The sequence below is a fragment of the Hipposideros armiger genome, unplaced genomic scaffold, assembly GCF_001890085.2.
Source record: "Hipposideros armiger isolate ML-2016 unplaced genomic scaffold, ASM189008v1 scaffold_14, whole genome shotgun sequence".
Classification (NCBI taxonomy): domain Eukaryota; kingdom Metazoa; phylum Chordata; class Mammalia; order Chiroptera; family Hipposideridae; genus Hipposideros; species Hipposideros armiger.
This window is the reverse complement of record NW_017731364.1, coordinates 4,074,673-4,089,046: the sequence shown is the minus strand read 5'-3', so window position 1 is coordinate 4,089,046 and position 14,374 is coordinate 4,074,673. Positions and strand designations below refer to the sequence as shown.

The 14,374-nt window shown below is 43.0% G+C and overlaps 1 protein-coding gene across 9 annotated transcripts in view; it reads left to right on the top strand.

Moving 5' to 3' along the window:
- DGKG (diacylglycerol kinase gamma) overlaps window positions 1-14,374 on the top strand; it is a 219,974-nt gene that overhangs the window by 70,401 nt on the left and 135,199 nt on the right. For 8 of the 9 annotated variants that reach the window (XM_019669018.1, XM_019669047.1, XM_019669027.1 and 5 more), the window contains 4 exons: window positions 3,511-3,560; window positions 7,257-7,331; window positions 7,988-8,110; window positions 12,754-12,871. In XM_019669018.1, coding sequence (XP_019524563.1) covers window positions 3,511-3,560; window positions 7,257-7,331; window positions 7,988-8,110; window positions 12,754-12,871 — 366 coding nt within the window. The remainder of the gene's footprint in view (window positions 1-3,510; window positions 3,561-7,256; window positions 7,332-7,987; window positions 8,111-12,753; window positions 12,872-14,374) is intronic. The other variant, XM_019669058.1, reaches the window with a different exon arrangement.

Genomic DNA, 14,374 nt, shown 5'->3' with positions numbered 1-14,374 from the left:
ATTATTTCCAACATTCAGCTGGATTCTGAGTTTCAGGCATTATATTTGTTCATAATTACCAGAGAGGATGTGGCAGATGCTTCATATTAGCAGCTCTCAGACTCAGTCTTATAATGCCAATAAAAAAAAAGACTGCATTTTAAAAAATGTTATTAAATTTATTGGGATGACATTGGTTAATAAGATGCTATAGGTTTCAAGTATACCATTCTATAATATACCATCTGTAAATTGCATTGTGTGTTCACCACGCAAAGTCAAGTGTCCTTCCGTCACCATATATTTGACCCCCTTTACCCTCTTCTACCTCCCCTCACCCCACATCCCCCTCTGGTAACCATCATGCTGTTGTCTGTGTCTATGAGTTTTTTTGTTTGAAACTGCGTTTTTAAAAAGTTGTTATTATAGAAAATTTCAAACATAGATAAAAGCAGAGAATGCAGTGAACTTTCATGCACTCATCAGCCATCCACCACAATTACCAGTTTCTTGTCAATCGTGGTTTATTTATACCTCCCACTCATTCCCTGTGCCCCAGATTTTTTTTTTTAATTGGGGAATTGGGGGGATGGGAACAGTGCTGGGGAATTGGGGCTGTCATTTTGTTCTTCAGTCTAGTTGTGGAGGACGTTGCTTCACTGGCCCAAGTTGGCACAATCATTGTGCTCTTCCCGGGCGAGGCAGATCAGTCACCGGCTTCTGGACGGTGGCTCACGGCAGCTACTGGCCGCTCACGCTGGCTGCTGGCTACACATGGTAGCCCATGGCAACCCACTGCAGCATGGGCTGCAGCCTACACCGTCGCCGGTGACTCACGGCAGCCCAGCTCCAGGTTGAGCTGTCGTTCAGCATCTTAGCTGTAGAGGGCAGTGTCACTGGCCCTCATATGTGGGATCTGAACCCGGGGCCCTCTGGCGTCCCAAGCCAGCTCTTAACCATCGCGCCACTCGGCCGGCCCTGCCCCAGATTATTTTGAAGCAAATTCCAGACATGATATAATTTAATCTGTGACTATTTCAGTATGAACTTCTAAAATATCACTTTTTCTGATATATAACCACAACACCATTATCACATCTACAGAAAATGATTTCTTACTATTATCAAATATTCAGTCAGTATTCACATTTTCGCAATTGTCTTATATATTTTCAATTGTTTGAATCAGTATCCAGTTAGGTCCGTACATTGCCATTGGTTATTATGTCTCTTCAGTTTCTTTTAATCTTTTGCTTATTTTTTCCTTGCAATTTTTTGTCACAGAAACTTGATCATCTATACTGCGTTTTTGTTTTTGTTTTTAATTAATCCAAATAAATTTGAATTCTCCCTTGATTTTAATGATTGAAAACAAGTTAAGCTTTTCTTTTTAATAACCAAACATGTATTGTTTTGAAAATAATAACCTGAAATCCCCCCTATCACCAATACAATCATAACAATAACTCTCATCAGTGAAGACCTTATATTTGCTAAGAACTTTAAATAATGCATTACCTCATTTTAACCTCATAGTAACCCTAGAAGGTTGATATGATTATTCTAATTTTGCATGTAAGAAAGCACACAAAGGTTAAACGACTTGTTCAAGGCCAGGCTGCTAAAAATATGAGATGCTTACTCACACTTTCTAGCTCTACTCTTCATGCACAGTAGGACCAAGAGAGCTCCATGTTAGAGAGTCGCCTCAGCCCAGGGTCTGGGAGCAACACTGGTGTGAAGGCCTGTCCTTTTTTACATCCTTCAACCATCTGTTTGGCAAGTCAACCTCATATGCTGAGTGCCTCTGACAAGAGGTTCTGAGGAGCCACAAAAAATCAGAAGCCCATGACCCTACTTTAAACAGCTTAGACTCCAACCAGGGATGCACCACTAAGCAAACACAAGCTGTGGAGACATTAAAACATGTAGTAGGAGTTGACAACACAAGGGCAACTTAACAGGAGTGCTGTGACCCTGTGGGTACATGCTGAGACCCAGGGTGTTTGTATGGGGGAAGGGTGGGTCAGGGGAGGCTCCACAGAGAAAGCAGGCATAATGAAGGGTTGTAGAGAATGGGAGGAAAATGGAGACACGTTCAGCTCTGCTCTCCACCCTGCTTACTTCTGAGACCACAGACAGGGTCGCTACCTTTCAGATAAACGAAATGCAAGTCTCCAGGTCCCCTAAACGCACATTTAGTGCTTTGCCCAATTTCTCTCCCAGATCTTCCTTATCCTATATCGCCTCTCTACCACTGGAACATGATAGAGGATGTTTCTGTTCTGACTATATTGTTTATTATCTTCCAATCCCCCCAAACAACAACAACAACAAACCAAAAATTCCCACAACATACCAAGCCAAAATCAAAATTAATAAACAAAACCAAATTAAAAATAATCTCCTTCGAGGGTCTGGTCTCTTGGATTGGAGGTTCTCAAAGACGACTGTCCCCATCAATGGTTTACTGATGAGGTACGTGGAGGGGTGATCAAGGATATAAATGCTTGTTAAGGATACTGCTGGCTAAGGTCAGAATAAATTTGTTAGAAGTCTTAAGAACCATTAAAATATTGTGGTTCTCCCACTGTTTCTCAAATGTGTAATTCAAACTTTAAGAAGTAATGTCAAATCATAAAATAGATGTAAGGCAAAAAAAAAAAAAAAACCCAAAAAACAATCTCATTCAACTGGAAGGTCTGGTGGGTGGTGAAGGCCCAGGAACAGGGTAGCTTGTAATCTGACATAATAGAGAACGTTTCTGAATAGCATGTTGACATTTTAGAAAAAGAAATACAATAGCTTCTATAATAGGAACTACTTCATGACATTACTGAGGATTAACTAACTAATAATGATAAAGTGCATAGGACAGTACATTGTACATATTAAATGCCATAGATAAATGGTCATTAGTGAAAGAAAATAGAAATAAACAACATCTATTGAGTACTTCTACATTCCAAACACTGTAGATTTGATATATCATTTACATATTAGTCCTCATTTAAAAAAAAAAAAACCGCAGGAGAAAGAAACAGTTTTCATCTCCATCTTACAGATGAAGAAACCGAGCCTGAAGAAGCTGACTTATTTGGTTATTACAGGTGGTAGGGTAGGGCCAAGGTTTGAATCTGCCTAAAGCCACACCGTTTCTGTGTGCAACAGAAGCAGTGTTCCGTCTATACTTCTGGTGCCTCTGCCCCACCACCAGTTGGGCATTTGCTTTGTGTTGTGTTCCAGTAATGCTGAGGGGTTTGAATGCTCTACAGGGAGTCACACTCATGGTCTGGATCTCGACAGTTATTGCTTAGGCAGTCCCAGAAGCCAGGTGGCTTGGTTCTTCTCCCTCTCCCCACTCTCTCTGTAAAGAAGTCAGACTCTGTGCCTTGGAGGGTGGGTAAGCTGGTTGTAATGCCTTTGCCCCAGTGATGGTCAGAATTGATCTAAAAACTAGCGGCAACAGAGCCTTAGCCCATCCCTGATGTTTGGAGGATGCCTCAAGCCTCACCTCTTTGTTTCTTGCAGTCATGTTTCATCTCTATGATTCGGATGAGAATGGTCTACTGGACCAAGCGGTAAGTTCTCCAAATATTCCTTCCGGATCTGAGAAAGGCTGGGGGAGAGGGGGACAGGTGGAGGAAGAGTCTGAAAACTCTCAGTTCCATCTTTATAAGAATAGCAATGTCTCAATATGGGCTGTAGAAATGAGTAGTACCCTGCCCGCCACCTTCTGTTTCCAAAGAACCAGCCTGGAGGAGAGTGAACTCCAATTGCCTTTTCATTCCAGAAGGCCAGGATCATAAAATTTCAGAATAGGGAGATGCTTTAGGATTGCCTCTAGTTTAACTTCCCGATGGTTTCAGAAACTCCCCCTGCAATGTTTTGGCTGGAGCCTAGGGGCAGAGGGGAGGAGGCAGAAGAGGCAGCAAGACCAGCGCAGGAGGACAGGAGGAGGCAGGTGACTGCCGGTGTGCTGCGGCATCTCCCTGGCCCTGCTTTCACACCCCAGGTCACTCGCTCTAGGAGTCTGGCTCTGTCTGCTCTGAGCACATGATCCGATCCCATTGCACCTAGAAAAGCCTGAGATTTGCGCCGCGCACACACACATGCATGCGCGCACGTGCACACGCACACACACACGCGCACACACCATTCCTCAGGAATAAGCAGGGAAAGGTCAGGGATCATGCATTGAGAGGAAGGATGGAAAAGGAAGAAGGCAGAGAGGGGCAAGGGTGAACAGAGTCAGATAAGCCTTGTCTCCATGACTGGCAATGTCAGAGATGGGACTCATTAACAGAAAGGCTCTGATGTTGAGGTACGTAGGGCTGAGTCAGACCAGAGTGAAGAAGAAAGGCAACAAGTTCAGTAGAGCAACTACATCCCAATTCCCTCTGAATCCCAAAGTATCTTTATGGGATCCTAATAGCCACATTGCAATGCTGTGGGTTGGGTCATACAAAGGAACAACCAGAGAATCACAGACTCTCAAGCATTTGGTCAACATACCAGGGGTGCCAAAAAAACTGTACACATTTTAAGAGATGTTATCTATGTATTACTTTTTGAAGTTGACTTGAATTACAGTAGCAATGTGTAGTGGGACATTCACTCAAAAGATGGCATTAATCCAATGACTGCTAGTGTCATTCATTGTATTACAATTTTAATACAATTTTTTCCTTTCTTAAAATGTGTGTACATTTTTGGCACCCTCTGTATATTAAGTATCTACTATGTGCCAGGCACTATTCTTAGCAAGGGGGGTATATCAGTGAACCAACTGACAAAAACCCATGCCCTCATGAAGCTTTGATTCTAGTGCAAGCACACTAAAAGCACAGTAAAATATGTGCTAGATAGAGATGTGTGCTAAAAGAAAAATAAAGGAGGGAAAGGAAGTGTTGGAGGGAGCTGCAGGTTTCCCTGGAGAGGGGACATCTGAACAGAGACTTGAAGGTGGTAAGGAACTAGTCATGGGAATATCTAGAAGAAGCGCCTTTCAGGAGAGGGAACAAGTGCAACAGTCATGAGGGATGCCTGAAATATTACAGATTCACTAGGAGGCCAGAGTGACTAGAGCAGAATGAGTGAACAGACAAGGTCAGAGGAAGTAATAAGAGATGAGATTAGAGAAGTAATGGGACAGGGGGTGGATGAAGTTTGCAAAGCATTATCAGGTCTTTGAGGTGATTGAAAGGGTTTACCTTTTACTCTGGAGAAATGAGACCATTGAAGATTTTGAGCAGAGGAGTGACATGGCTGTCTTGGGTTATAACAGGATCACTCTAGCTGCTATATTGAGTCTAGACTATAGGGGTACAAGGGATACCAGGTAGGAGGCTATTGAAATAAGCTAGACAAGAAATGATGGTTGTTTGCACCAGGGTAGAAGCATTGCAGGTGTAAGAAGTGGTTACCTTACCATGCACAGTAATACCTTGGTTTGCAAGCGTAATTCGTTCTGGAAACAAACTACTCGTATTGCAAGGTATCACTCATTTACCACATTAAAATGTATTCGAAATGTTTGCCCGTCTTGCAGAACACTTGCAAACCACGTTACTCGCAATCCAAGGTTTTACTGTATTTGGAAGGTAACATCGGTGGACTTAAGCAGTCTCAGAAGAGTTACCTGATTCAACTTCCCACCAGGAATCCCTGGCATCGGGACACCCAGCCTTTTTGTGAACACTCCCAGTAATAGACAGTTGACCCACTGCCTTAAAACTGCACCTCCACTGCTGGGGGTGACTGTTAGAGAGGGCTTCCTTCCCACACAAAAGGCACCTGTAGTCTGCCAGGGAATTGTCAACACAAAACCCGATTCTGCTATTCCTTCCAACTCCCCTAACCCAGCAGGGAGGCCACAATAGGCCAGCCCTCAGCAACTCCTTCCCTATATCCCTCAGCTTCCTTCTGCCCTTTGTAACTGACCAGGACAGCTGACCAGTGGAATACCAATTCTACACAATGGTCCTTCAAGTATTTCAAGTACTATCACATCTGTCCTAAAATCTTCTCCAAGCTCAAGTCTCCCAATCCCTAAACTGTTTCTCATAAGGCAGGCTTAAACACCCACTTTGGTCAAGCTCTGCTTTGTCAATGCCATTCTTAAAATATGGCACAGTTCTAAACCCACCCCTCCATGACTCTTCAAGTGTCCACATATGGCCGGACCAGGGTAGACATCAGGGGAGCTTGTTCTTCCTGACATCTGCCCCCTCTGCTTCCTGAAAATGCTCACCCATTTACACAGCTCAGGACTGAGTCTAGTTCTCAGCTCCTGAATCTTGGACCCGACTAGATACACAAGCTCTTTTCCATTGGAAGTTCTGCTGAGCCCTGTCCCCACCTTTCTGCCCACTTCCTTACTCCCATCTGCCACCTCACCTATAGTTTTGCAGTGGGTTGTTTTTTAATTTAAATGAAATATAATTTCTTAAAATTCCTGTAACCTCCACCATTCTACCTGGTGGAGGTAACCCTTTGGAACCTTGCTTCAGTTCACCAACGTGTCTCCCCACATCAATCTTATGATTAACATCCTACATGGTGCCCAAGAGATGCAAATGTCTCCTCAATGCAGCGTGTTTCAGTGGGACTCTCAGTACACTGACTCATTAGCATCCAGCAATTCTGTGAGGTTTTAGATAGAGTGGGACCTTGGTACCAAGCAAAAGGCTCACTCACCAGGCCAACGTACCCTTCATGAACTTCCTGTTCACAGAGTCCTGGACTCAGGGCCTGAACATGATACAAAGCAAACAAAGGAGATGCCAAAAGGAATCTAAATCATAGTGCCAGAGCTTGGACCAACCCAGTGGCCCTACATCCAATTGAAACTGACCCCTGAGGAGGGCAGATAGCTCCCAAGTTGCTAACATTGTGGGAATGAGGAGTGATCCAAAAGGGAGGAGAGAGATGCCTTGGTCTGGAAGGATTTGAGGGAGTTAAGATCACAAAGAAGAAAACAGGAGTGCTTCCTGTGCTCTCTAAGTCAAAGTCCAGTCTAGGGGAAGGAGTGTGAGTCCAGGTGGGCCCAGGCAGAGGTCAGAGTTCTGGAGCTACCTGCATACCTCTGGCTTATCTGTCTTCTCTGCTTCTTGTGAGCATCTACTCTCCACTGAGCTTTGTGCTTAAGGCAGAAATAATGAGCAGAAACAAATGGTGAGCTCCCCATGAAATGCCAGTATATTGCACTAGGATTTGATGTTGAGTCTTGCTCTTGAAAACACACCTTCTGGGTTTCTCCTTTTGATGTTTCCTAGGAGATGGATCGTATTGTCAACCAGATGCTGCACATTGCCCAGTATCTCGAGTGGGATCCCACGGAGCTAAGGCCTGTGAGTTTCCGGAAGCATGGGGTAACTTCCAAGCGAGCTTCCAAGAGACAAGTGGGACAGACTCAGGACTTGGATATAAATGTTTACTGTTCAGGCTGTCCTGTTCATGTTCTTACAGGCAGCTTCTCTGGGGTCCTACATCTTGATCTCGCACTTCTCTGATAGGAAAATTTATAGACAACAGGGAAAAGTGTAGATATAATTTAAATAATAATTCCCCCTGACCTTTTCATCAGCACTGAACTTTTATATCAGGCATCCATAGATCAAAGAATTTAGATCTAGAAAGAATTTTAAAGCTTTTTCTCAATCACCAGATAGTAATAATCATTACATTTTATATACTTTTCCTCTAATCCTCACAACAGTGCTGCAGACATCGCAATATTATTTCCATTTTACAGATGAGCAACACAGAACCCAGAGAGTCGGGGTGGCTTGTCCAAGGCCACTCAGTCAGGTCCAGTAGAGCTGAGCCTGGAGCCCTGGTCTCCTCGCCCTCACTTGCTCCCTCACTGCTTCACTCACTGTGAATCAGAAGGGAAAAGGGCAAAACACCAGCCAGACAATGCAGAACGAAAGAGAAATAAGATGGCAGAGGAGGGCAGAAAAGTCGAGGATGAAAGTAGACAACTGCTGCTCTATGGATTCCACAGATTTTGAAGGAGATGTTGCAAGGAATGGACTACGACCGGGACGGCTTTGTGTCTCTACAGGAATGGATTCACGGAGGGATGACCACCATCCCGTTGCTGGTCCTCTTGGGCATGGATGACTCTGTAAGTCAGCAAGCCTGAGTTCAAAGATGTCTGGCCTTTCAAGAGCATAAAGCTCTATATGGAAGTTAATATCTATGTATTGCCTTGGCTTCTGCCCAAATGCACTCACCTTATGCTCTAGGCCAACTAAAAAGTCTTCTCTTTTTACCTATTAGTGACTAAAATATATTCATTCATTTGACAGGCATGCACTAAATTGTTACTAAATAAAGAAACTGTTCTGAGCTGTGTGAGGAAACACACATACAATATTCACCCCTCAGGTTATGCTCAACCAGGCAAAGGGCAAAAAATAGTCAAGGAAGAATTCTATCTTTTCCACAAATTAGGTTTAAAAATGCAAAGAGTTGGGGAAGGAAGGAAGGGAAGGAAAAAATACTGATTCGTTATGAGGTGGAGGGCAATCAATGATTGTCTCTTATTTAACAATCAGAACAACCGGATAAGGCAGGTTGTTTTTTTTTCTCAGTTTATACACATGGAAAACTGAGAGTCTCAGCCTAAGGAGCAAACGGAGGAGCCAGAATTTATTTCAGGAGCATCTTTGGAATACTTGACTCCAAAGACCCTGCACTTTCTAACAACCCACACTTCGGAGTAAGACCAGTGGGAAGGAACAGTAGAGGGTATTTACTTTGGCCCTGAAGGATGTGTGGGATTTTGATATTCCATTTTGAGATAAAGATCAAGTGGAAGGACCTTGAAGGATGTTTGATCCAGTTCTCATGGATGGGGATGATTTGGAGGTAGAAGATGGTAGAGAGCTTGTGGCCAGGATAACAGCTTGATCAAAGACCCAAATGAAAGAAAGTTCAGGGTGTATTAGAGAAACCTCCCAGTTTGATCAGAGTAGGGGATAAATGTAGAGGCTTCACGTAAAATCAGTAATTAAATATGGCTTCACCTGACCTAGTTGGTTACTGCGTTTTCTGCTAATTTACCAAGTGAGGTAACTTTCATACATGAGATAGGAAAGATTAGAACTAGAAGTACAAACGGTGACATTAAGCATTTACCTGGACAGTCTCACAGATTGTGCGACAATACCCCTTTGAGATTACTGGAATGTCATAGAGAGGAACAGAACAGGAAAGTCAGCTGGGTTGTCCTCTAGCTCACTGCCATTGCCTGTAATGTCTCCATCCCACAATTCTGCAATTCGGGACTAAAGCTGAGCCTTCATTTCCAATATCAAGAACTAAGAATCCTGCAAACACCTCATAGCATGTCCAGTTCTTTACAATGGCTAAGTAGAAATCAAGGACCCAGGAGCTACAAAACTCCCTTCTTATTTCTTAGAACCCTAGAAAGTCAGAGCTGGAAAAGACTTTGATGATCCCTGGTCTATCCTCTTCATTTTACAAACTGAGGACCAGAGGGGTAAAGATCTTGCCCATGAGCACACAACTAGTTAGTACCAAAGGCCATCCTCCATATTCAGGAACAGTAGACTCCTCATGCATTGATCACTTACCAAGAACCTACTGTGTGCAAAAACCCACATGAGCTAGGTAGGCCCTGTGGGCGCTCACAGGAATAGATATACTTCCTGCCATCGGTACTCAAAATTATACCTGAATCATCAAGAGTTTGAGCTCTGAGCAACAGCGGTTCGAGTCCAGCCCGAGCTGAGCAGCCGCTGAGCTGCCAACAGGTAGCAGGATGGCTCAGCTAAAANATATATATATATATATATATATATATATATATATATATATATATATATATATATACCTGAATCAAAGTAGAAGTTCTGCTTGGGTGCTGTTCCAACATACCTGTTTTTTCCTCTGAAACATGGAAATAGAGATGAAACATTTTAATCAAAATAAACAAATGTCTATTTTCTATTTCCTATTTTGGACTTGCTGAGTCCAAAGTACCTCCAACCCTTTGCATAAAGGGGAACCCCTGTTTTATGGCTGAAGGAGGGAGCAACAGACTATTTCTTCAACATTCTCCCCAGTGTCTCCTCCCAATGCCAGTCAGCCTTACAGAAAACCGTACTTTATATCAAGAAAGCAGCACACAAACAAAAAATGTGAATTTAGTTTTTATTAATCAAAAATTTTACGTGTTTATTTTTAAATATGCACTAAATTCTAAGTTTCTACAGTTAATATTTGGAGTTCAGAGAAAGCATTCCTCAATGCCTTACAAGTCATATTGCTTGTTTGGCTTTTTCAAAACCCGCATATGGCCACTAAAAAGTCTGGAGCTCTCTGAACGTGATGCATGCGACAGAACCTGTCACCCAGTGAAATTACAGCAGCGGCCTAAACCTGGCATGCATAAGCAAGGTTACTCCCACATCCTGCAACCTCCAATGCGCAGACGTGAAAGCGCCACATGATGGTGCTATAACCCAAGCGGAAAGCTTCCCTTATCCCAAGTCAGGGTCCTTTTGCTTCTGTGAAAATAGTGTCTGAGAAAGGGAGAGTCATCTAACAGATTTAACTAATAAAGGTATTTTCAGGTAAAACAGCAGTGCTGTACTTTCCCTGCTGTCCTTGAAAACCCTGATTTGTGGAGGAAGGTGAGAAAGATGGAAGGAGCATGGGCTCTGAGGCCAGCAAGAGTCCCGGTTTGACTACTGGCTCAGTCACTTATGATTTGGGTAGTCGTAGGCTATCTACCGTATTTCCCCATGTATAAGACGCACCCTTTGAAAATTTTGGGGTCTAAAAACTGGGTGCGTCTTATACAGTGGTTGTAGATTTTTTTACTTGCATTTCCCACTTTTTTCGTGCTTGTTTTTGCGCTCACACGATCACTGTATAAGACGCACCCAGTTTTTAGACCCCAAATTTTTCAAAAAAGGGTGCGTCTTGTACATGGGGAAATATGGTGTATATATAACTTTCCTGAGTCTCTGTTTCTTCCTTTCTAGAATAAGTATAAATCTACCTCCTTACACATAAGAAAACACTCTTTACTGATTTTTGTGTCCCCTACTGTCTAGCACAGAGTAGGAACTTAATAAAAGTTTCAATTTACAATGTGTCAGGCACTGTAAAAGGAGCTTTACTTGTTTATTTAATTCTTACAAAAATCACTTGAGGTTGATGTTTGTCCAAGGAATGAATGAATCAGTCTTTTCATGAATCATGTTAATCAATTGATGAACCTGTTTACTAAAGTAGAAATCATTAGATAGAAAGGCTGTAATTCTATAACACTCAGGTCTTAGAAGAAGCAAGGTTTTGAAGTGGTGAGTAGAAAAGAGTTCGCGCTGGTCCCAGGAGGAGAGCACATGGGCTCCTCTAGAGGCCGTTAGCAGGAAAGTCGGCCTGGGAATAGGCTGCCATGACCAGCTCCAACCAAAAGGGCCTGGAAGTAAGAACTGGGTTTGAGTCTGGCACGCTGGACTCTGTGTACCTGACTATCAATCCCCAGCAACTTACTACAGCCGTTTTTACTACCCTAAGGACCAGCCCACGAGTGGTGGTGCTCTTTTGATGGAGCCTATGAGAAACGTACAGGGGCAGTATGCATGGAGGGATGGTCCTGAAGCCACAGCCTCCAGCAAGGCTGTGCTCCCAGGGGCTAGGAGGTGGGAGCTTTGGTATCCAGGGAAGGTGCACGATTGTGTGAGGCTTGGCTTACCTAGTGCATAAGGATGAATTCGCTTCTGAGCCAAGTAGGGAGAAAATGTCTGAACCTTCTCTCTGACTGTCTCTTTACTATTTTATCTGTGTTTGGAAAGTTGATGAGAGGAGTGGATTGTTTTTACTAAACTGCTTTTTTCTGATTATAAAACTAGTACTGCTCACTATAGAAAATTTGGAAAATACAGAAGAAAGCAGAATAAAATAAATGCATACTGCTTACAGCTATGTTAACAGTTTAGTGATATTTCTTCCCATCAAAGCTCTTATTATATAAAACTGAGCTCATAATAGATCATCAGATTTTCATTCTGCCTTTTTTACGTAGCACTATATCATAAGCACATTCCCATGCCATTAGGATTTTTTTATAAATATTTTTTTTGATGGCCACTTAACATTAAATCACATGGCTGTACCACAACTAACCTTTTGGTAATTTTGAGATCTTTAGGATATTTCCAGTTTTGCATTATTTTCAATAAATAAAAACATCTGACAGAGCACAAAAAATGCTCATCTGTCTTTCAAAAATTATTTCTTTAGGACAGAATCCAAGAAATGAAATCTGTAAGTCAAAGGTTACAAACATTTAAAGGACCTTTAGAGATAGATAGATGATAGATAGATAGATAGATAGATAGATAGATAGATAGATAGATAGATAGGAGGGAGGGAGGGAGGGAGGGAGGAAGGAAGGAAGGAAGGAAGGGAGCGAGAGAGTTTGTTCGGATTTACATTTCCATCTGCCATGTAGGAGAGGGCTTGTTTTATCCCTCCCACACATGCGCCTACTCAAATATTCCTAATTTTTAATATTTGTTAATCTTAGAAAACACACACACAAAGAACTTTCTTTTGATTTTCATTTCTTTTAAAATAGTCCTTACATCAATAAAATAAATGAATATCTTTTCTTTCAAGTATGAGAAGAGAATCTTTTTAGAAAGAAGACGACATACAGGAGTTGGCCCCAGGCTTCTGCTAGCGTGGAGGCTGCCTGCTCAGCACCCCATTCCCTTGTTATCCCTGCAGGGCCCCACAGGGGACGGGAGGCATGCTTGGACCATGAAGCATTTCAAGAAACCAACCTACTGCAACTTCTGCCATGTCATGCTGATGGGCGTTCGGAAGCAAGGCCTGTGCTGCATTTGTGAGTAAACTTCCTTCAAACCCGTTTTCCTCAGGAACAATCTTGCTCTGCACATGGTTGAGCCTTCCAGAAAAAGTCTAGGTATTTCTGCTTCCTAGCGTGAAGGACCTTTCATATTGTTCCAGCACCAGGGAATAAGGCAAGACCTCCGTGTGCTATTTTTGTTCCACCCAAGTCAAATGGATAAGTATTGTCCCATTGTTGGAGTCCCGCCGTGGGCCACTGACCCCCCACACACACACACCGAAAAAAGTTATTAAGGTTCACACACAATTAAAAAACATCTCATAATAATTTCATTTGGGTTTTGCTAGTGAATATTTTGGGTGGTCAGAAGAACCTTCTTTTTTTAAATTAATAAGCCACATAAAGCTATACTTATAAATGCAGTGGAAATTAAAGCTCTTTTGCTTTATGATCCATTTAGTAAAGTCAGAACAGAAAGGAGAAAAAACACATGTGAAAAAGGAAGGTGGGGGCAGGGATTGGAAAGGAGAACAGAAGAAAGGGAAGGATAAAAGAAGAGGTGATGTAGGAAGGAGGGTGGATTTGGGGAGGGTGGAGAGGGGAGGGGGCTGCAGTGAGAAGGCTTTGTAGGGGCCTGGGTACATGAGTGCAGTGTTCTACCAATCACTGCACAATACAGACAGGTCTGGACCCACCAGAGCCTGGGGAGCTGCTGCTGCAGGGAGAGCCCTTGGGTGTGGTCAAGATCTCCAGAGCTATTCACCTAAACACACACACGTGAGCTAGGCAGCAGGTGACCTTGGCCACAAAAGTCATCTTAACAGAGCTGGGCCCACTGTCCACCAAGAGCAACAGAAGGCTTAAGAAGAGGTCTCTACAGCACCCATACAAATCTATCTCACCACTTTTTATAGACCCAGTCTCATTCCTATTAGGTTCCAGGTCTGTGGGCCTCTGCTGTTTGCGTAATAGTAAGTAGTAATAGCAACAATATTAATAATAATTAGTGAAATAGCTATTGTGACCCAGACACATGGTGCTTGATACAAGTTATCTCATTTAATGCTGCAAAAGCCCTGCATTTTGCAAATGAGAAAGAGAGGCAATTTCTTTTTTGAGAAAAAGAAATTTTCTTTTTCTTTTTCTCAAACAGAAAGAAAGGCAATTTTATTCCCATTTTGTAGGAAACCCCAAATTTCAAAGACGTGAAACAACTTACACAAGATCATATGGGAAGACCCCTGGCCTTTCTGGCCACACCCCAGCCTCCCTGATGTTGGATAGGCAGGAGGATGACTCCTCATGCTGCCCTCAAGTGGGAAGTGTCTTTCTGGGATGTAGTCCAGTTGCATCCACTGCTCACAGTGGAAGGCAGTGTGGCAGTGTGGAGGGTGCAGAAGCAGGTCTGGGAGGTATCCATGGACTCTCTTCCCAGTGGACAACTGGAGACTGTTTTGAATTTCCATTAGACAAGGCAAGCTCCATATGTCCCCTGCCCCTGGCTGGCCACCCAGAGGGAGGCATGGGCCTCAGTTG